This window comes from Falco peregrinus, chromosome 9, assembly GCF_023634155.1.
Source record: "Falco peregrinus isolate bFalPer1 chromosome 9, bFalPer1.pri, whole genome shotgun sequence".
In the NCBI taxonomy this organism is placed as follows: domain Eukaryota; kingdom Metazoa; phylum Chordata; class Aves; order Falconiformes; family Falconidae; genus Falco; species Falco peregrinus.
In genome coordinates this window covers 36,636,730-36,657,645 of record NC_073729.1, presented here as the reverse complement: position 1 = coordinate 36,657,645, position 20,916 = coordinate 36,636,730, and the positions used below count along the sequence as shown (strand labels likewise).

At 58.2% G+C, this 20,916-nt stretch overlaps 1 protein-coding gene across 1 annotated transcript; it reads left to right on the top strand.

Moving 5' to 3' along the window:
• The first annotated feature begins 1,681 nt into the window (after positions 1-1,681).
• On the top strand, positions 1,682-14,638 carry SNTA1 (syntrophin alpha 1). Its single transcript, XM_055814534.1, has 8 exons — positions 1,682-1,984; positions 4,464-4,649; positions 11,767-11,965; positions 12,058-12,265; positions 12,338-12,468; positions 12,983-13,179; positions 13,250-13,437; positions 13,749-14,638. Exons 1-8 carry the CDS (start codon positions 1,723-1,725, stop codon positions 13,839-13,841), a joined length of 1,464 nt encoding a protein of 487 aa, XP_055670509.1. The 5' UTR covers positions 1,682-1,722; the 3' UTR covers positions 13,842-14,638.
• The last annotated feature ends 6,278 nt before the right edge of the window (positions 14,639-20,916 follow it).

Sequence of the window (20,916 nt, the reverse complement as noted above, 5' to 3'; positions counted from 1 at the left end):
GTTCCCACTGCTACTTTTGACAGGAACGTGACCTTAAAGGCTGGAAATATCAAAAGCAGCACTGGGAAGGAAAAAGACCTGGAGAAACTGCTGATTGCAGCTGCCTGGCTGGCAAATAGAGTGCTCCCAGAGTGGGGGGCATGGGGAGAAGGGGCCCTTTCTCCACTTAAGGACCAAAGGACAAAATCCCCCTCTGCTGTACGCAAACAGAGCAGCACAGGCAGCTGGAATGGGGCCCAGGCAGCCCTGTAGGGTGTGCAGGGGATGGGATCATAGGGAAAACCCTTTGGCTGGGTGATGGGGCAGTGTAGAAGTACTTGCTCCAGTGAGCAGCACTGCACTGCAAAGGTGAGGAGTCACTTAAGCCAAACCCTAGACTTTTTAGCAAAATAGAAAATCAGGAGTATGTGAACCGTCTGTTTTGTAAAGAAGTAACCTTCAGGGTTTCCTCTCCTGCAGCCTCAAGAAATTCCACAGCTGCTGCTGCGTGGGCGGGAGCCTGAGGAGCATTCTTCCCCCTCTGTGCGTGGCTGATGCTCAGGGCTGGCTGCAGCCCCCGCAGTGCGGGGCCGTGCATGCTGTGGCCCCCCTGCCCCGTACGGCCAGAGCCCCTCGCTCTGCCCCCTCCCCAGCCTGCAGCAAAAGCTACTGAATTCTTACACATCCTTGTGTTTTGCCTGGGGCCTCATCATCAGCCCCATCCTGGAGGCCCTTTGGAGCTGCCTGAAGTGCTAGGAGTGCAAGGGGCACAGGGGATGTGCCAACAGGTATTTGCTACTTCTAGAGGTTATTTTCTACTCTTAATTGCTGCCTCTTGGCTGCAGAAAAAAATCCGGGTCTGCCAAAGGAGACAAAATATTGTTCCTGTTGTCAAGATCCAGGACAAGCAAGGGAAAAGCAACATGGAGTTTTCTGAATGTCTGCAAACACCATCTCCCCCAGCCTTGCTCCTGCCCAGCGTCCGTGGGGGCTGTGAGGAGGTGCCTGCCCCGGGCTTGCTGCAGAGGCGCCGTGGTCAGGGCTGGCTGCAGGCTGGCCTGGCTTCGTCCCCTGGGGCCACCAGGGCCACCGCCTGCCCCTGGGCCACCGCCTGCCCCTGGGCCACTGCTGGCCCCAATAAAGGAGCCAAAAGTGTTTTGGGAAGCTGGTGCATTGCACAGAACCCCCTGTACCACAGCACCCACCCCGAGGTGCCCCCAGGGTTTGGCTGGGTGCGGGAGCGGGGTGCTCCCTGGGACCCCCCAGCAACCCGCCCAGCCCTGCCGACCCCTGCCCCAGGCCTTCACTCCGGTGCTCTGGCTGCCTGCTGGGCACCCCACGGTGGGTGGGCAGGGGCTGCGGCTGCTGGGGGGCTGTGGCTCTTGGGGGGCACGTGAAGGGCTGAGCCAGCTGCCCCCTGCCCGGCCCCTGCCACTCCTCCCGTGACACAGCATGGCATGGGGACCCCCAGCACATCCAGGGCCAGACCCAGGACAAGCAACGGAGACTGGGATCCTGGGTCACTCCCCGTGGCCGTGCTGGGCCAGAGCGGGGAGCCGTGTCCCCCCCGGTGCCCCATCCCGGGCGGCAGCGGGGAGCACCCGACGGACTCCGTCCCGGCGGGGCGGTGCGCGGGCGGCGCGCGGGGCGGTGCGCGGGGCGGCGCGCGGGCAGCGCGCGGGGCGCGGAGCGGTGCGGAGCGGGGCGGTGGGAGCGGCGGGGGCGGCGCGGCAGGCGCGGAAGATGGCGGCGGGCAGGCGCGCCCCGCGCACCGGGCTGCTGGAGCTGCGCGGCCCCGGCGGGCAGTGGCTGCGCGTCCTGCTCAGCCTGGCCGAGGACGCGCTGGGGGTGAGCCCGGCCGACAGCCCCGGCCCCGGCGAGGCCCCGCCGGCGCAGCTGAACGGCGGCGAGCCGGGCTCCGCCGTGCCCGAGGCGCTCGCCAACATCAGGCGCACGGTGCGCGTCGTCAAGCAGGACGTGGGGGGGCTCGGCATCAGCATCAAAGGTGAGGCCGGGCCGGGGGGGGGGGTCCCGGGGCGGGCGGGAGGTACCGGGCACCGGGACCTGTTGCTGCCGCCATTTCAGCCGTTCGCTGCCACCGCCTGGGAGAAAACCCTGGGGGGGAGCGGAGCTGGGGCCGGGGCTGGGGTCGGGGGTCTTCACAGCCCGTGGCGCTGCCCGAAGCCGGCCCTTGCACGGGACGAGGCAGGGGACACGTGGCAGTGATGGGACCCGAAACATCCCCAGCCCACGGAAGGAGCGGCACTTTGGGGTGCCACAGTGACTGGCAGCCCCTGCCCCCCATGCCCCGGCTGCAGCGGGGGTCCCCGGCATCGGGGAGCTGGGGGGGCACCCCACTGCCCCCCCCTGCACGCGAGGGTAGGGTGCTGCCTTACGAGGCAGGTGGGACACACAGGGTATGCAAGAGCTGCTCTCTTGCAGGCGAAGGGAGGGCTCTGCCAGTGTGTCCCTGTCCCCTCCATGCCCCTGTGCTGGGAAATGCCCCTTTTAAACTACCGGCAAAATGAAGGAAGCAACCGTGAAGCCCTTGGAGATGTCCAGGTGCGGAGAGCTGGGATGTTAAACCAAACCACCAAACCGCTCAGCCTTAGAGATGTCCGCTCTGAGCTGAGCAGTGGGAAGCCTCCGTGTTACAGTCCCTGCTTCCCCTCCGGAGCTGCCTCATGCCGTGACTCGCCTGAACTTCAGGCTGGAAACTTCATGGGGCAAGGGTGGCGTTTCTGCCTGCCTTGGCTTTTCATGCCGCTCCGGGTGTGTTAGAAACTCCACGAAAGGAAGATGAAAGCAGCAGCGAACAGGCAGCAAAGGGCCGTCACGGTGCATGGGCAGGAGGGTCCGTAGCTCCGTGTGCAGGCAGGGCAGGCAGCGGGCTCGGCAGGCAGCGCAGGGTGGCTCTCGCCTCCTGACGTGGCTTCTCCTCCCAACTTGGAGGGGACGCGGCCGCAGCCTCTGTCTCCCGCTGGAAGCGGAGGGTTTTGTGTTGTGGATGTCCGGGTGCTGGGAGTGGGTTGAAACAGTGCCACTGGCTGTGTCTGTGGGGTGCCCGAGCCTGCCAGCCCTTCCCTTTGTGAAGCATAAAGCCCCCTTCGTAATAACCCCTTGGCTGCCAAGTTATTGCTAGCTCTGTGGCTCTCCCAAGAAAGGAGAAAACCTCACTTGATTCAGTTAAAACTTTATTTTTGCAGTGACGTATGTAGAAACCAAGTAGTCGCCATCCAAGCTGGGAGGCAGAAGCTGCCCTGGGCGGCCGTGCAGCCCTGCCGGTGCCACCGCTGCTGCTGCTGCGGGAGGGCATCGCTGCCCCGTTAAAATGCAGCCCAGCTGCGTTTCACCCAGGGACACTTCACCACAACCCGGGGTGCGGGTAGGGTGTCCTGCCTGGGGACGTGGCGAGGGTGTAGCTGCTGGGCTGGCCGTCCCCTGGCTGGCCGGGCAGCGGGGGGCTGTGCAGGAGCCGAGCTGGCGGAGGCTCCTGGCCCTGGCAGGGGCTCTCGGTGCCGGCAGCCCAGGCGAGGAGCCCCTGCTGCAGGGACGGGGAGCCACTGCTGCAGGGACACGGGCTCAGCAGCTCGGAGCAGCCCCCGCCGGGGCCTCTGACAGCTGATAACCGGAGCCCTCCGAGGGGCTTGGCAGGCGTCTGAGCGAGGAAGTGCCTGTGGCACTGGCTGGGAGCAACCCTGGGGCTGGCGGTGGCAGCAGGCTGGGCTCACCACCTCCGGGATGAGGGGTTGTCTCTCGGAGGCTCCTCAGGACAGGCTGTCCTGGGACGCAGGGCACATCGGGGGCTGCCGGTCCCCAGCTGCCCCTGCCCGGGCTGGGGCTTGGCAGTAGTTGCTGCACCCCTGCTCCCTGGCACGGAGGCAGCGGTGCTGCTTGGATCTCCTGGCGGGTTCAAAAGTTAATGTGCAAATTGATCTCCTCAAGCTGCCCGGAGGTTTGAATAGCATTGTTTTAGACTGGGGAGTGGGGAACCGAAGGTAAATGGGGCTACTGTGTGGAGAGGAGTGAACAGCCAGGTTGGTTCGCTTCTCCTTGGCTCTTCTGCTGCTCCAAAAACATTCAGCTGTCTTATCTGTCTAGATCATGAAGTCCTTGGAGCAGGGATAGTCGCTCACCACATGTGATTAATAATGCAGATAAAGACATGCTTTCCTGCCAAAATTGATGGGGAGATGGCCAGGTTACATGTTCGGTCTGTGAGGAAATCTGTGACCGTTCGGAGTGGGTTTGGAGCATTCGTCTTCGTTTGCTCTAAGGCCTCGTGGTATTTTGGCTGGTTGTTACAGGCGTGCCCTGGGCATTTGAGGAGACGAGGCCACGGGCTGTCCTGGCAGGGCACGGTCGAGCGCTGGGAGAAGGGTTCAGCCCTGACGGGGGCGGCTGGTACCCGAGCAGCCCTCTCCCCACCTGCTCCTCCGTGTGTTTCAGCAGCCACAACCACTTCGTTTCTCTTCTGTTTCAAGGTGGCCGAGAGAATAAAATGCCCATCTTGATCTCCAAGATATTTAAGGGGCTGGCAGCGGATCAGACTGAGGCGCTGTACGTGGGGGATGCCATCCTCTCTGTCAACGGGACTGACCTTTCCGAGGCAACGCATGATGAGGCGGTGCAGGCCTTGAAGAAGACGGGCAAGGAGGTGGTCTTGGAAGGTAGGAGATGAGGGTGTGAGGGGAGGGGAGGGTCCTTCTTCCAGGAGGCTGATCCCTGTTTTTCCGGGGATATACTGGGAACACAGGGATGCCACATCAGCCGCATATGCGTTTACATAGTCTTTCAAATGGAAACCAACATGTACAGTCTGGTTTATCTGCTGATCCAGAGAGCTGGAGGTAACTGCTTGGATCTCCCTATCCCTCCCCAGAGAGGGAGAGACCACTCAATGCCCTGCAGCTCTGTCTCCCAGCTGCAGGACCACAAGCAGGCAGCAATGGGAGATGTGGGACAGGTTATGAGGTTTGCGACTCTTCTGTTGTACAGCATCACCCTGAGGTCTGCAGTTCCTGGGGTAACAGAAAACTTTCTGCTTTTCCTGTGATTTTCATCTAAATGCACATCCTTGGCTGGTGCAGGTCTGCAGGCTTACACCAGCAGGGCGGTGGGGGTACACGGGCACCCTGCTGCTTGCTGAGCACCTTTTGTTTTGCAGGGATGGATTTTAGGTGTGCAGGAGGAGCAGGCTGCCGGGTGCAGGCGGGGCCAGCTCGGAGTGCAACAGCAGGAGCTGCATCCTCAGGGGATCCCCAGCAGCTGAACCCCAGCTGCAGCCCCCCCTCCTTCCCAATCTGGCAGCTGAGGCTACAAACATCCCAGGGATGCAGCCTTCGCCATCCCAGGGGACATCCCAGCTGGTCCCCTGGGAATGGGCTCCCTCTTGGTACTGGGTGGCCACTTCCTGGTGTCTCCCAGCCCTGCGGGGCCTGGCACACTGCAGGAGCCCCCCAGACCCCGCTTGGGGAGTGGGTGAGGGCTGATGGGTTGGGACTGTGGGAGCTCTGAGGGAGAGACCCCATTCTTTTGCTGTTACCCTTCGCATCACATCTGTCTGTGCTTGTCCACCCTCTGCCAGCTTGGCCAGGCAGGGGCGAGCACCCAGGTTTTGTCCCTTGGGACCCTTCCCCCTCCCCTCACTGCCAACCAGCCCCCCAGGTCACCCTGGCTAACCAAGAGGGTCTTGGCACCAGAGACCCTTCCTGTTGTAGGGCTCCAAAGGGATGTTTTATTTTGGGGCAGTGCTCTGGGCTCTGCCTGGACAGAGAAGAGTTCTGTGTCTTCTGCTGCCAGTGACCGCCGTGGCTCTGTGCCTTCCCCAGATTGTCTCAGCTCCAGATTTTCATTTTTAGCTTCGCTCAGCCCTTTCTGCTGTGGGTTCCTCCTCTCCTGGGACCACGGTTCAGCTGGAGGAATGTGCTGCTCTGCACAGCTGCTGGGAGCAGAGATGGTTGTTGGTGGGGGGGTGGTTTTTGGTTGTTGGGTTTTTTTTTTTTTTGACCAAAGAGAAATACAAGAGCCTCTTTCTCTGGGAGTCTGCAGAATTCCTCCCTGTAACTGCTGTTCTTGGACCACCCTCTTTTGTTATTTTCTTTTCATCCTTTACTTTGGTGTGGGTTTCCTTTTTGCTAGAGGTCCTGTGGGAGGTGAGATGAGCTGCCCTTTCTGTAGAGAACAATCCCTCACCCTAGACCACCTCCTCCTCCTCCTCCATCCCCCCTGGGGAGCTGGGTGCTGCCAGGTTTCCTTTCCAGGAGGCAATTGCAGGCAGGACCTTTTCTGTAGCTTGCTGAGCGCGGGTATGACCTACCGGGCTTCTTAATTAATTAAAACTCCCAGCAGGGACCCTTGGGAGGAGAGTGGGGCTGGGCTGGCTCCCCCCATGATGCTGTGGAGGCTTTGGGCATAGTTTGTAGCTGATGCTACTGGACTCCTGCAGTGCTGTGTTACTTGGGGTTGCTGCAGGCAAGAGCTGGTGCAGGGCAGGGGTCTGTACTACTTGTTCGATCACGGGCATTGTGTCTAAACGTGGTGCATCTCCATCTCCAGCCCTTTCTGGGTTTGCCAGCATGGTACAGCCCTGCTCATGGAAGATGGTGGAGCTGGCACAGCGGTGCGGTCCCAGTCAGGCTGTCACTGCCCTGCAGAGGTGGTGGCCCTGCCCTGGGACACGGTGTCCCCTGCCTTAGATCTGCCACCCCGATGGCTCTCCAAGAGCTGGCCAGCCAAACGCCCTGCCCTGAGGAGGGGTGGGGGGCTGAGGGGCAGGGGGTGGCCTTAGGGCACCTGAAGAGTGTTAACAGGGTGTGTGTGTCCCTGCTCCCTTCTCCTGCTTGGGCTCACTCCAGAGCTTGGGGAAAAGCACCTTAACATCACTTGGGCACTTTCTGGTCCCCGCATGCTGCCAGGTGTGACTCCAAGCTCCCTTACAGTTGCTGTAAGTACCGAAACCGAGTAGTTTGGCACAGGTGGTGTCTGTTGCTGCCTCACTCCTCCTGGCTGCGTTCATTCCTGGTTTTAGGAGTTTTTAGGGTAGTTCACAAGTGGTGTTGCAGCGAGTGGCAAAACTGGGAGAGCTTGTACCTCCTCACAGGGCAGTGAGCTGGGGTGAGACTTTCCAGAGCGGCAGGGCTGGGAGGTGATGCATTTTAACTTGACTGTCAGCAGTGGCTCCATGTGCCAGATCTCACCCCGAGCTGCTCAGCTTAGCTCCTGGCTCCTCAGTGTCGTTGCTGGCCGGGCCTGAGGACACACAGATACCTCTTGCCGTGTCCTGCCAAGATTTTTTTGGGATGTGCCAAACTATTCTCTTGATATTTGCAGGAGGAGTTTGACTGTATTTATATTACATTGTTATTTTAGGGAGAGTTGCTCTCCTTTACCTTATTTTTCCCTTGGGTTTTGTGTGGTTGTTTTTTTTTTTTTTTTGCTTGCTAGAGACCCTCCACAGCAGAAGAGAGGTTGATAGACATCCTTCCAGCTGCCCTGGGAAGGGCTTTGGGCCAGGAGTGGTTTTCCTGGTGAGGCTCCTGTGCTGTGTTGGCACAGGGAGAGAACTGGGGGCAGTGGGAGGGAGCTGGGGCAGCTGTGGGCATCTCGCTTCCACAGCAGCCCAGGGCTTGTTGGCTGCAGGGCAGCTCCTGGGGCTGTCGCAGCTCTCCCCGACTCACTCAGCCAAGTAGCAGCTTGGAAGCTGGAATTCAGAAAAGCTAAGGGGTGCTGGGAGAGCTGGTGCTGGGGATGCCCGGCTCTGGCAGGCTGATTGCTCTAATTGTGGGAAACCTGGGCAGCTGCAGAGGGTGGAGATGTACATGGTGTGAAATGTGAAATGCCTGTAAAATTGAGGTGATCCTGGAGTAAATAACACACAGTGCAGAGTGGAAGGGGGTTTCGAGCAGAGGCGGGTGGTGGCAGACAGGATTTGTGCGGCTTCCTGTTGCTGCTGCCCTTCTGGGCTCAGAAGGGCATCAGGAGAGAAAGTGCTGAGGTGGTCCCCAGCCCTTTGTGGGACACTAAAGTGAATGTCTTCTGGCAGATGTGACAGCCCTCGGGGTCTGAGCAGCTCAGCAATGCCATGTGTGCTCTCATGGTTTAGATGTGGTAAGGAACCCAAGCAGAAACAGAGGCTTTGGACCTGACCTGGGGGTGATGCAGAGAGGTGGGGAGGGTCCACATCCTCCTACTTTCTCCACACCTTGCTGCCCTGAAGTTTTGCTTTCCCTAAGGAGTTTCCTGGGGATGTTTCTCCTCCCATGGAAACATAGAGAGTTGTCCTATGATCTCCCATAGGATCACTTGGCCCATGGGTGCAGCTGGCTGTGCAGCACAGGAGAATATTTAGCAAAGAGCTGGGGCATGGCACGTGGCACTGAGTGCTGGGACAGGGTCCTGGGGCTGGAGGGGACAGCAGTGGCATCTCCACCCTGCAGCATCCCATGGTGCCTTCCTCCCTGGGGTGGAAAGGCTCGAGCTGAGGCAGCTGCTCCTTGTTTGTGCTTTGAGCTGGGGCCAGGGGATGGTCCCTGGGTGGGATGCTGGACAGGGTGGCTGTGGCAGCCACCCCTGCGTTAAGCATTTGGAAGCACATCACAGCATCAGCTTGAAGTTTACGGGTTATTTCAGGGTGTGTCTCTGGAGTGTGTGTGTGCTGACCCCCCCCATTTAACATGTTACTTTTGCACTGTTAGTCCTGAGGCAGAGGGGGACCAGCTGGAGATGGGTTTAGCAGCTCCTTAGGGCCAGCACTGGATCTCCAGGACCTCTCTGGAAGCCTTCCTGATGTGATGGCCACCAGCACAGTCGGGCCTTTTTGACTTGCCGTGCTGTGTAGATCATAGAATCATCGAGGTTGGAAAAGACCCTTAAGATAATTGAGCCCAACCATGATGCTTCTGGAAGGCTCTTGGCAGGGAAGCAGCAGGGACCCGTCAGCAACGCGATCTCAAACCTCTCTGCACTGAATGCGTGCCGTGATCACCGCGCTGCAGCTGAGCCTGCCAGCACCGAGCCGGTGGCCCAGGCAGTGAGTGGGTACTCTTGAGCCTGCTGCTGAAGGTCTGTGCAGCTGGGGTTGTTTTCCTGGCTGCAGGAAGGTTTGTGGCTCCTCAGTGAAGCTCTCGGGGGCCAGGAGCTTTGCTTTAGCAGTGCTGAGCTGTGGGCATGTGTGTGGGGAAGGTCATGGTGATCTGGGATTGAGGGCACAGGAGTGTTTGGTTTGGGCTTGTTCTTCATCCTTAGGAGGGATGGGCCGGTGGAGGGCGAGGATCTGTTACCCAAGAAGTAAACCCAAGGAATTTTGATGGTTTTGCCCCTTTATGGAGTTCTGGGGAGAAAACCCCCTACTACAGCACAGAGAGAAGAGCAGGGCAGACCTAGGGCCTTTAGTTTTAAACATGTCCCTGATGCAGCTTGCTGCAGGGTTCGGGGCACACGCAGTGCCCCAGTGATGCTGTGGGCCTGGGGGTCCCTGTGCTGTAACTGCTCTGCAGAGGGACCATCCAGGCATCGGTGTCCGTAAGCATCTGCTCTGGCTGTCTCCCCCCAGGGAGCAGGGAGCCTGTGTGACTTCGGGGGCCACGTGGATTAGCCCAGCAGCCACCCCGAGGGCTGTTTGCCTGCTGAAGGTGACTTTAAGTCAGCAGCAGTGAGGCGGAGTTCTGCCAAGTGATTTTTGGAGGGTGCTGGCTAAAAAGGAGAGGGCAGCCAGGCTAGGAGCCCTAGCACTGCAAGATGTTAATTAGGAAAAAAATAATATCAAGAATTCCAGTTACCAGTAGCAGAGATCATACATAATATGGTATGGGTTGTTTGCTTTAATGAGTTAGACTAAATTAATGAGTCCGTTCAATACCAGGCGATTCCGCTGCAGTGAAGGGACCGGCAGAAGCGTAAGTCAACCCACTCTAAAGCCCATGCTGGGGTCACCGGAGGAGACAGCAGCTCCCATGGGATGGTGGCCCAGCTCCAGTGCACAGCCCCCGGGGGAGCACTGCAGCCTCCAACACATCCCAGCTCCCTGTGCTGGCTTGGGACCCCCCTGTCCTGCAGGAACCTTTCAGTGCTTGGTGGCCAGCCTTAAATCCTCTTAAAGCCATGTGCCAGAGATGCTGGCCGTTGCCTAAATCTCTGTGCCCCGTCCTGGGCTGGGCACTGCTCCTCTCCTCCGTGGCTCCGTCGGGACGTGACCCCAGCATCGCACAGCTAATGCCAGTGACGTCCTCTGCATGCCCAGGGAGCCGTGGGCTGGCACGGGGATGCTGCTCGGGTTTCAGCGGCTGAATGGTATCTTTCTGAACTCCAATTAGTTCCCAGGCACTGGGATAATGGCAGGTCCCCGCTGCCAAGATTAATGACTCGGGGTAAAATCCAACGCGGCTCAAATGCCTGCGGGAATGCGGTGGCTATTTATAACAGGAGGCGCAGGGCACGAGGCTGGTGGCCCCACGCTGCCTCCTTGGCCCCGGGGCCACCGCGGGGTAACCCAACCCACGTGCTGCAGTGGCATCGCAGCCGTTTATAGCTGCGTCCCGCTGAGGCTGGGCAGAGCGGGGCGTCCCACGGGGCGCTGCTCCCCTCCATGCCTCCTTCAGCTTCTGCTGGGATTTCAGGACTTGGAGGTTTTGGGGAGCTCGGTGGGATAGGGGCAAAGGGGAGGGGGGGATGGTGGTGGGCAGGTGAAGGGTGGGGGTGGTAGGCTCTGCTCGCAGGCTCTTTCCTGGTGGGAAAAGGGTTTTTTTCTGGCACAAAACCAGGCTGCTGTGGCTTTGCTGCAGTGATGGAACTGATCCACCAACCAGCAACCTACAAGAGTCGGCTGCAAAGCCAGGCTCGTGTCCCCCCTCCTGCCACCCACGCTGCTGACTGGGACCTGGAGTGAAACCAGCGGTGACGGCTGGGGACGTGGCAGCAGGCGTGTGTGTCTGTCCCATGGTCTTTTCCCCAAGGGCCACCAAAGGGAAGCCCTTCCCTGGAGCCACCAGCTGGTCCCACGCTGGTCCCAGGGCAGGACCGTACCTGGCATCCCCCCCCTGCTCAGCCAAAACTTTTGGGCCGGTGCTGCTGACCTAATTTTCAGGGTGTAGCTCTGGGGCTGCATCAGTTCACCCATCTCCCCCTTCCCCTAAACCTCAGGAGCCAGCTGCCGTCCCAGCATGGCTCTGAGGGCTCTGGCTCCAGAGCCAGACTCGCTGCGGACTGAGAGCTGATTTCTTGTCCCTGGTTTGTAACTCAGCGGGGCAGGACTATGCGAGCTGCAGGCACGTGGTTCAAGGCTTTTCCTGGGGCCAAGCCGTGGTATTTGAGAGCTGTTGCTCCCAGTTCGCGGTGGGACCGGCTGTACCAGCACAGTTTGGACTGTGTAATTTTGGCCTGGGACTCCTGCCCGTTCCCCGCCCCTTGCCTCCATGTGCTGCCCCAGGGACCTGGATCAGGCTTGGATCTGTGAACTCATCTAGGTTAAAGGAAAAAGAGGGGGAAAAGGCTATTTGTATCCCTCCTAGAGGGGTCTCCCTGGGCTGGGATGGTGGGGCAGGGGCACTGGGAGGGTCCCCAGGTATGACCTCGTCCACCAGTGCCATCCCTTCACTGCACCCACAGGGGTGCAGGACAGAGGACCTGTGGCACCCTTGGGTGGCAGCTCTGGGGAGGTAAATGAGGTGGCACCAGCTCCGATGCAGGGAGGGTGCAAGGGGTTTCAGTGGGGTAGATGGGTGCTGGTGGGCAGGATGAGGCCACGCTGGCCCGTGCCATGCCCTCAACTGGGTGCTGTCTCTCATCCAGTGAAGTACATGAAGGAGATCTCACCCTACTTCAAGAACTCCTCTGCGGGGGCAACGGTCAGCTGGGACCCCTCGCCCACCACTCTGCAGAAGCGGTCATCCCCCCTCCTACCCCCTCGGGAGCCCCGGGAGGGCAAGACCGTGCCTCTGAAGATGTGCTACGTGTCCCGCAAGTGCCTCCCCACTGACCCGGAGCACAGGTCAGGGCATGGTGCCGGGGGGTGGCAGTGCCACCGTGGTGCCCTAGTGTGCTGAGGGCTGGCGGGGACCCATCGGGGCCATGTCCCTGCAGGTACCTGGAGGTGTGCTCGGCGGACGGGCGAGTTGCCCTCTTCCTGCGGGCGAAGGACGAGGCCACGGCGCAGTCATGGCTCAGTGCCATCCAGGCAAATGTGGGCGCGCTGCTGCCGCGGGTGAAGGAGGAGCTGCGAGCCCAGCTGGCAGGTGCCGGCGCGGTGGCTGGACGGGAGGTCAAGCACGTGGGCTGGCTGACCGAGCAGGTACCCCCGGCCCCCTGCCACCCCACTGCCACCGCCGCGTTGCCAGTGGGCCTGACCCCATCCCTTTTGCAGCTCCCCAGCACCGGCACCAGGAACCTCTTGGCTGTCCTCACGGAGAAGGAGCTGTTGCTGTACGGCAGCCTGCCGCAGAGCCGGGATGCCCTGGGCAAGCCCGCGCACAGCTACCCGCTCATCGCCACCAGGTAGAGGCCACCAGCCCAGGGCCCTCCTGTCCTGCGCTGGGGACGGGGTGGTGGCAGGGGCTGGGGGTCAGCGCAGACCCCAGGGATGGTGACTGTGTCCAGGGGGTCAGGGCACATCCCCGGGTGGTGGCAGCATCCGAGGGTGGTGGCAGGGGCTGGGGGTCAGGGCAGAGCCCCGGGGTGGTGGCAGGGGCCGGGGACTGGAGCCCCGGGGGGGGCGTCGGGAGCTGCTGGCGGGGCGGGGGCATCCGCGGGGCTGCAGCGCCCCCTGCCGGCCGGCCCGGATGCGGAGCGGGGAGCGGAGCGATGCGGAGCGCGGTGCGGTGCGGAACGGGGTGCAGAGCGGTGCGGAGCAGGGTGCTGGGTGCTGTGCGGGGTGCTGAAGCGCCGTGCGGAGCGGCGCTGTGGTGCGAGGAGCTGAGGCGCGGTGCGGGGCGTGGAGCAGGGTGCTGAGGTGTGGGGTGGGGTGCAGAGTGGTGCTGAGGCCCGGTGCTGAGGCGCGGCGGTGCCGCAGGCTGGTGCACTCGGGGCCGGCCAAGGGCTCGGCGCTGTACGAGGCAGAGCTGTCGTTCGCGCTGCGCACCGGCACGCGGCTGGGCGTGCAGACCCACCTCTTCAGCCTGGAGAGCCCCCGCGACCTGGCGCTGTGGACCCGCCTGCTGGTGGACGGCACCCACGGTGCCGCCGAGCTGGTCCAGGAGGTTTCGGCAGGTGAGGGGGGGCCGGGGGTCCCGGGCGGCGGGGCGGGCGGCCGCCGTCTCACCCCTCTCCCTGTCCTCAGCCTGCACGTGGAAGGGGCAGGATTGCACCCTGTCCATCCACATCGACAAGGGCTTCACCATCTCCACCACCGAGCCCGGGCTCAGCAAGACCATCCTGCTCCAGCAGCCCTTTGAGAAGCTGCAGATGTCCTCTGATGACGGCACCAAGATGCTCTACCTGGACTTTGGTGGCCCGGAGGGAGAGATTGTGAGTTGGCTTTACCCTGGCCACCCCCCACCCATGCTCCCACCGGCCCCGGGGGGAGGGGGAGAGCAGAGCACCCGCCCTGTGCACAGCACCCATCCTGCTTGGCACGTGGGGGTGAGGCATGGTCTAGCCACCCTCTCCTGGCCGCTCACAGCCCATGTGGTGCACAGCCCTTCCTGGGGCCCTGGTAGGGCCGTGGTGAGGTTTGGGGGGCTCTGGGTGGTCCCTGCCCTCCTGGCTTTAAGCAGAAAGCCGGCTGCTCCAGGGACAGCCCTTCCCATTGCAAACATCCCTCTGTTCCTTTCTTACAGCAATTAGACCTTCACTCCTGCCCCAAAACCATCGTCTTCATCATCCACTCCTTCCTGTCAGCCAAGGTGACCCGGCTGGGGCTGCTGGCATGAAGAGGGAGTGGGGCGCCGGGCAGAGCAGCCCCAGCCCCCGGCCGATCTCTGCACCTCCCTCCAGGCCAAACCCAGCCCAGCCATCCCAAGGAGACCGGAGCCCCCATGGGGTCACACCACCCCCGCCAAGGAAAAGCATCATCTGGCTGTGAAAAACCGCTCCCGGGGCATCGAGGGGCAGCGGTGGGGTGAAATCCCTCTCGGATGGCGGCACTGGGACTTCTCTGGTCCCATCCCCTCCTTCCTCCAACCCGATGCTCGGCAGTGGCTGGAGGAACCCCGGTCGGAGCCCGCCGCGAGCGGCCACGCAGTCGTCACCCCAGTGCCTTGTGAGATGATATTTTCTGTACAAAGAACCCGTTTGTATTGATGTTTTATATTTATATTGCCCAGTTAAAAATGCTGATGTGGCAGCTCTTGCCTGCCTGGCTTAGACCCCCCAGAGAGTCCCCAGGTCCTGCAGACAAGGACGTGTGTCTGTCCCCTGGATGGACAACCCGAGGGCTGGAGACCGAAGCCAGCTCCGTAGTGATTGAGGGATGGGAACTGCAGATCAGCTCTATTTGCCAAATTTTTCCATACTGTGTCAAATGATAGGAACCACTTTTCTTTGTTGGAGTTGGATGGTTCGTTTTATTTTGCTAACTCCTGGGTCACTTTATTTCTCTGTTCAGGGGGGAGGGTTGTCAGGTGGCTGCTGGGAAATAACTTCTTTTATGAACCAAAAAATTCTGCATGAAAATGCCTTTTTTTTCAGGGTCAAATAAACGTTGCAGATCATAACCAGTGGGAGCCAAGATCGGTATCCTGGTTTTGCTTGGAGAAGCAGACAATCTGCGGGTGCTACCAGGGCTGTGCCTCGGGGTTTTCTGCCAGGGGAAGGAAAGGTTTTGCTTGGAGGCTGTGGGATGTTGCTGTGAGCTGGTGGTGTTGGTCTGGGGGTGCTGGGGACCCTGGGGGGCGATTTCAGATGGGGACAAAAAGTTTTTTAAGGTGCCCAAAGCTGTGCTGGGTGCAGCATAGAGGGATGCACTGATGCTTGCACCAGCTTTGGCGAGACCAGCTGGGTTTGAATACCTTGCGCTTCGTGCTTCAGGATGCTCAGCAGAGGACAGGCATAGAAGAAGTTTTGTGTTTTGCTTTTTACGTTGGTTTTTTTTTTTTTTTCTTCCAGTAAAAGTAGCCGCTTGGCTCAGTGGCAGCACAGGCTTTGAACGTTGTTCCCTTCACATGCCGACCTTGCAGGGCGAGTCAGGTGGCGAATGCAGCCCTCACAGTGTGGTTACGCTGTCTGCGGGCAGCCAGCCGGTATTTACAGAGTGCTTCCTGGACTGACCTCGAGCACTGTTACCCCAGGTGCATCCCTGTTAGTGTGGGGCTTGGCACCAAAAGGCCTTTTTTTATCCCAAAAAGCGAGGGGCTGTGCTGCGGTGGTGGTTGCTGCAGGTGAGCTACAGAGGGTACCCAGAAACGGCCGAGTTCCCCGAGAAAACCTCCCAGAGCTGCCAGCGCTCTGTGCTCTGGTGATGCAGCCTGTCCTCGCAGATGCCCAGCACGAAGCACCAAGGCTGCATGCAGATCCTGGTGCTCAAGGGCTCTCCGGGAGCAGGGCCAGAGCTGTCAGCCACCCTGTGATCCGCCATCTCCTTGGGGAAGGTGCTGTGCCAGTGCTCCGATCTGCTGGTGTGGTTTTATGGGACTGTGATTTGCCAGCGCATCAATCCCGGGCTGTGAGCCCAGCGCCCCGGTCAGCGGCAGGAGCAGCTCTTGGCACCACGTCTGCACCCACACAGGGACAGCAGGATGGGACAGGGCTGTGTTTGCATCACTGCACAGTGACAAATTCCAGGTTAACCTTCTCTTTTTGCCCTGGCCCTGTACGTGGGGGAGCCTGGACTCTCCCAGGAAAGCCATTAGCTGGGGAGAAGGCTAACGCTCAGTCTGCAGGCTGAGGAATAGCAACTAATTAGCAGCAAAATAGTATAATTTTTAATGATGAGTCGTGCATCCTGTTGCACTGCAGGGAGTTGCCCCTGGTGTGGTGCTGAGCAGAGTGGTGGGGTGTGTCGGCAGCATCGCTGGCTGGGCTGCAGTGGGCATTATTCGCTTTGGAGCCTTGTTTGGGAGAGGGAACCCCTGGATTCCTGCCGGCTGTGGGTGTAGAGTGCCGCTCCTCGCTTCTCGGGTGCTTGTTGAGCAGAGGTGGCGCTTGCAGGCAAGGAGACTGTGAGCTGCAGAGCCCCTGCTCTGGGCAGGGCAAATCTTGATGCACCACTGTTAAATGAATGATTTTGCTAACGAAGGTGAGCCTGTCCCTGGCAGGTGAGTGTAGGCGCAGTTACTGGGGCTGGGGGTAGACTGCCCTTGCTGCCCCTGTGAAGGTATGCAGCTTGGGGGAGGCGTTTTCAGGGGGGACGTGGTTTGCTATGTGCACACCCACTCCCAGGTGCAGGGACCCTGGTGCTGTTGCAGCCTTTGGGGTGCAGGAGGAGAAGTAGGGCAAAAGCTGCAAAAAATGGATGGAAAGCAGCAAAAATGCAAAGCAACAAGGGCAGTGAGGTGCCTGTGGTTTGAGCAGGGAGAAAGCACAAGAACGGCTTATTTGGTGTAAAGAAATAGTTCTTATGGGGCACGTAAGCACTCAGCTGCTCGGCTCTTGGCAGGACAGGGGGCTCAAGGAGCCCATGTGGGTATGGCTCGTTCCTACACACGCAGAGCCCCATGGCTGGCAGCGGGAATCTTATGATGAACAAGCCCCTACTTTTTATTGCACATAACTGTCAGATTTCCAGGAGACCTTGTAAAATGGATTTGCAAAAGAAAAAAAAAAAAGAAAAAAACCCCCCATGTTACTAACTGTTAAATCAATACAACAAGTAATTTAGAAACAGATGGTGTATTTTTCTATGATCAAAAGCATGTCTGCACAAAGAAACACATTATTACTGCAATTTACCTTCCTCTTCCTGCCCTACAGCCATTACTCTTTGGGGCTTATTCCAATAAAAGAGGGAATCACTCCCAATCCAGAGCAGATTTCCTATTAATCTTATAGACCACAAACTGCCTTGACTTTACCAGCACAGCTCAGACAGACCATCCCACTCTGTGCCTTGGCTATGAAACAAATAGCTCTGTTTGGAGATGGATATTTATTTTCTTTGATTTCTTTGCATTCGATACTGGTGATGGGGTGAGGATTTTTTTCCCCTTGGGTATTTTGTGGTGGCTTCTCAGCCTCTTCACCCTTCTGGCACCATTCCCTGCTTAATGGGACCCTTTCCCCAGTGATGCTTTCACAAAGGGGCCTGTGATTAAGACAACTGCCTCTTAGTTCTCTAAGTGATGTGGGACCTCGTAACATAAACCACCCAGAAAGAAAGGATTGAAACTGCCTCCCCAGAGGAGCCTGTGGCAGTGGGAGATCTTTCCCTACGTCCAGCAGGATCTTTGATTCCTGGGAGGATGGCTGGAGAGGTGGTATGAGCATCCTGGGGATGGTGGTTATTTTCCAGGCTGGTGCCAAAGGATAGAGGCCAGACCCCAAAGTCTTTGGGAAAAAAACATTGCAATTACTTCCTAAAACTCCTAGTTTTCCTAAAGTTCCCAACTCTCGTTCATGTAAATGTCCAGAAACATTCAGACGTCGGCAGTGGGCACTGCATTTCTCTGCCTGGGGAGGTTTCGAGGCTGGTGGTGGGGACCGGGTCCCGGCGCAGGATGGCATCTGTGTGGGGAGCTGAGCGCTCCTGCCTGGGACCACAGCACGCGGCTCCCCAGGGAGGAGTAACAGCTATCGGGGTTTTATTCTGCCAGGCACTTTTATGGCAGAAGGACTAATATTTTTGAAAGCAGCTTTAAAGTAAATATAATGAACTCAGCTTATAGAACTGGAATGATGGTAATGGGCTCCGATAAAAAGCAGATTTCCTCAGCTGAGTTGCTTTGAGGCAACCGTAGTTTTATTTGGTCGCTGTGACTGAAACAGCTCAGGGAAAGGGGATTTTAAAGGTGCTGCAAATGTTGGGAAATGGATGGCAAATGGGAAAGGAGGAAGAAAAAAAGTCATGTTTTTCTCTCTACATGGAGCTGTTGGGATGCTGGTTGCCAGAGGAGGGCCAAAGTGGGGATGGAACTGGAGGCGCAGAGACATTGGCACTGAAAACACTGATGTCAGACTGAGCTGTGCATGGAGAGAAGGGGGTGATGGCAACGGGGTTGGCAGCAACTGGCTCTCATGCTGTCCTTTGCCCTTTGGGAGCAAATCCAGCCAGGACACAGCGAGGTGAGGTCTCTGCTTCCTCCACGGGGAAACCCTGCGCTGTCAGCATCCCTGGCAGCGACGTCACAAGCGGGAATTTTCCCCAGAAATGGCCTTCCCACATCTTACAACCTGGAAAAGAGCCTTGAATGAAGGAGCTGGAGAGGGAAAAGAGAGATGCTGCAGGAAGAGTGATTAGGTTGTCCCCAGGTGTTTGCTCACCCACAGCAGAACACTGTTTCCCTCCCGATACCGCTTGTACTTTCCATTAGTCAGTTCTGACCTTTTAGTGCCATAATCAAACAAGACAACCTAACACTTAAATCTGAGCGTTTAGCGCTGACATTTACAATTGGTTCTTGAGTTAGAAAGACCAAATGAAAATTTCCTAGCAGACAGCATGCTGCAGGGAAGGGGAATCAAATAATTCATTTACTGAATAACAGGCAGACTGGCCCCCTTCAGCTGTCTGCTCGGGCCCGCGTTGCATCGGTTGGTATTTGTACTAGAGTGCTTGTCATTAAAAAGTCAATATTCATCTGGAGTTAGCGTAGCACGCCACTGCCGGTGATCCCGCAGACATCTCCCGTTCAGGGTGCAGGGAAACTGTATTTGGCATTTGATGAATGTAAACCAGAGCGATCTTACTCAGGTGTGAGCCCTGTGGAGTGAGGAAGTTATATTAAATGTTAAGGATCCAAGGCAGTAATGAGGATGTCCTCAGCTGTATCCTTGCCTGAAAAGTGAGCGCTCGCTGCATCCCTTGGTGCATCCCTTGGTGCATCTCTTGCTGTGGCTCTGCAGCCCCACATGTACCCCATGGTGGCTGCTCGGCTGTGCTGTCCCCGTGCACATCCCTGCACAGGGATGGGCTTTTCCAGCTCTGGGGGAACCAAGGCCTGAGCATTTAGCGGTGTTTGCTTGGTAAGGATGTGAGGCTGGTGGGACGTCGGGGTGTGCTGAGGGCCAAACCACCCCTGAGAGCCCCATTCCTGCACCCATCCCAGTGTGGCTCCCCGGGTTCATCCTCACACGATGATGGCTGTGTCTTCTGTGTGATAACTTCCCACTTGAGCCACCTTATTAAGTTAAAGCCATTAAAAAAAATATTTTTTGTGGGACAAGGTTTCCCACACTGCTGCTCGTGACCTTCAGTGCTCCTGCTGCCTCCTCCGAACAGCAGCAAGAGCAGATGGGCGGCAAACGGGGGCGACACGGCTTACCCTCTGCCCTGTCCCAAAACATCCTCATCCTCAAAATAGGCTTGACCAGTCCAAAATACTCTGCCCCACTTGGCTGAATCATGACTCTTCTTTTGCTAATACAACGTTTGAAGAAATTTATATCTTTGTTTAAATTATGGAGAACAGAAGACGAGCTGTGCAGAACATTTGTTATTGCCATATTTTCCCAGCGTTTCTCCATGTGCTGCTTTTCTGAAGCACTGATGTGGTTCTGTGCAGGGATATCCCGTTGGGATTTTGCATGAGAACCAGGATCAGCATATGCGTCTGCAACCGCTTTGCATCCAATAGGATTTCCCCAAGTAGCTGGACACGGAAATATTTTGCTCAGTGGAAGGAGCGTGCTGTTTGCACGATGTTCCTGCATCTTCATCTCTGCTCGAGCGTTGCTTGGTGTGAGGTGAGGTCAGGCAGAGCACGGCAGTGGGGTGCAGATGAAGATGTTCAGGTGCTGTGAAGCAGGAGCATGCCGTGGCATCGGTGGGGGCTCGGCCGCCACTGCTTGCATAATGTCACCCACCGGGAGCAGTGTGCATCCTCAGTGCAGCCTGCTGGTTTCAGGAAGAAATAAGAAAAACATAGAAAAAGCAAGGCATTTTTTAAAAAGGATTATTTCTCACTTTTATCAAATTGCACCTAAGAATTGCACTTTAAATGTGTTCAGCTCTCGAATGTGGATGTCCTGAGAAAGCTGCAGGGGCTTCGCTAATGGCAGCTGGCCCCAGCGCTGGGATATATATGGGTGACCCAAACACCCGGTCCTCCTCCTCGGGTGCTGCTGGAAGCTGTGTCCAGCATCCGGTGGGAATGTGTCCCCAACCTGCGGGGACTTCAGCTCTGCACCCGAGCAATTAATATTTTGCCTTGTTCCCTCTGGGCTGCTGCTCTCCCCTATGTTCCTGCTCCTTTCCTTTTTACGGAAAATACTTGTCTCCTCCTTGCCTCCTTGGTGCTGGGTGCTGTGCTGCTGGGAGCTCGGTCCCCTTCCAGCTCGCGTGTGACATCTCCGTGGCAACAGACCATGATGCAAAATTGCACCGGCTTGCAGGAGGAATAAGTCATGGATAAACCTTTTCTCCCCTCTGTAGCAGAGGTAAATCAAATTGTGGTAGGATAAGTTTTAACACGTGACATTCTCAAGGAGACTCTGCCCTGAAACACTGCAGGGCAGCCAACGGTGGAGGCTTTCAGCCACGTCCTTGGGTGGAAATCTGCTTGTCTTGGGGGTGGGACAGAGCTGGCAGGGAGATGCTGTGTCCAGGTGGGATCCCCTAGCTGAGCTGGAGCTTTTCCTCCACCTCTTTGGGGGCCGCTGGGGCATCCTTCACCCCACTGTGCCTCCATTTCTGGCAGCGCTGGTGTCTCCACAAGGTTTAGGTGGGGATACAAACATCTTTTAACTGGTTTCCCACCATCAGGCGAGGACATCCCCATTTCTTCATGGGCATGGGCCCTATTTCCCTTTCCCAGCTGCTCCTTCCCTCCCATCATGTGCTCTCCAGGAGCTCCATGTCCCTTCCCAGTGCCCTCCCGTGTGCTCCAGCTGCAGGTGAAGGGGCTCTGAGCAGCC

Bases quoted from the DNA above. Each gene is read 5' to 3' on its own strand.
- SNTA1 (XM_055814534.1), top strand. From the start codon at position 1,723: ATGGCGGCGGGCAGGCGCGCCCCGCGCACCGGGCTGCTGGAGCTGCGC. The intron at 12,266-12,337 runs GTACCCCCGGCC...TCCCTTTTGCAG, and splicing joins TGGGCTGGCTGACCGAGCAG to CTCCCCAGCACCGGCACCAG. The intron at 13,438-13,748 runs GTGAGTTGGCTT...CCTTTCTTACAG, and splicing joins GTGGCCCGGAGGGAGAGATT to CAATTAGACCTTCACTCCTG.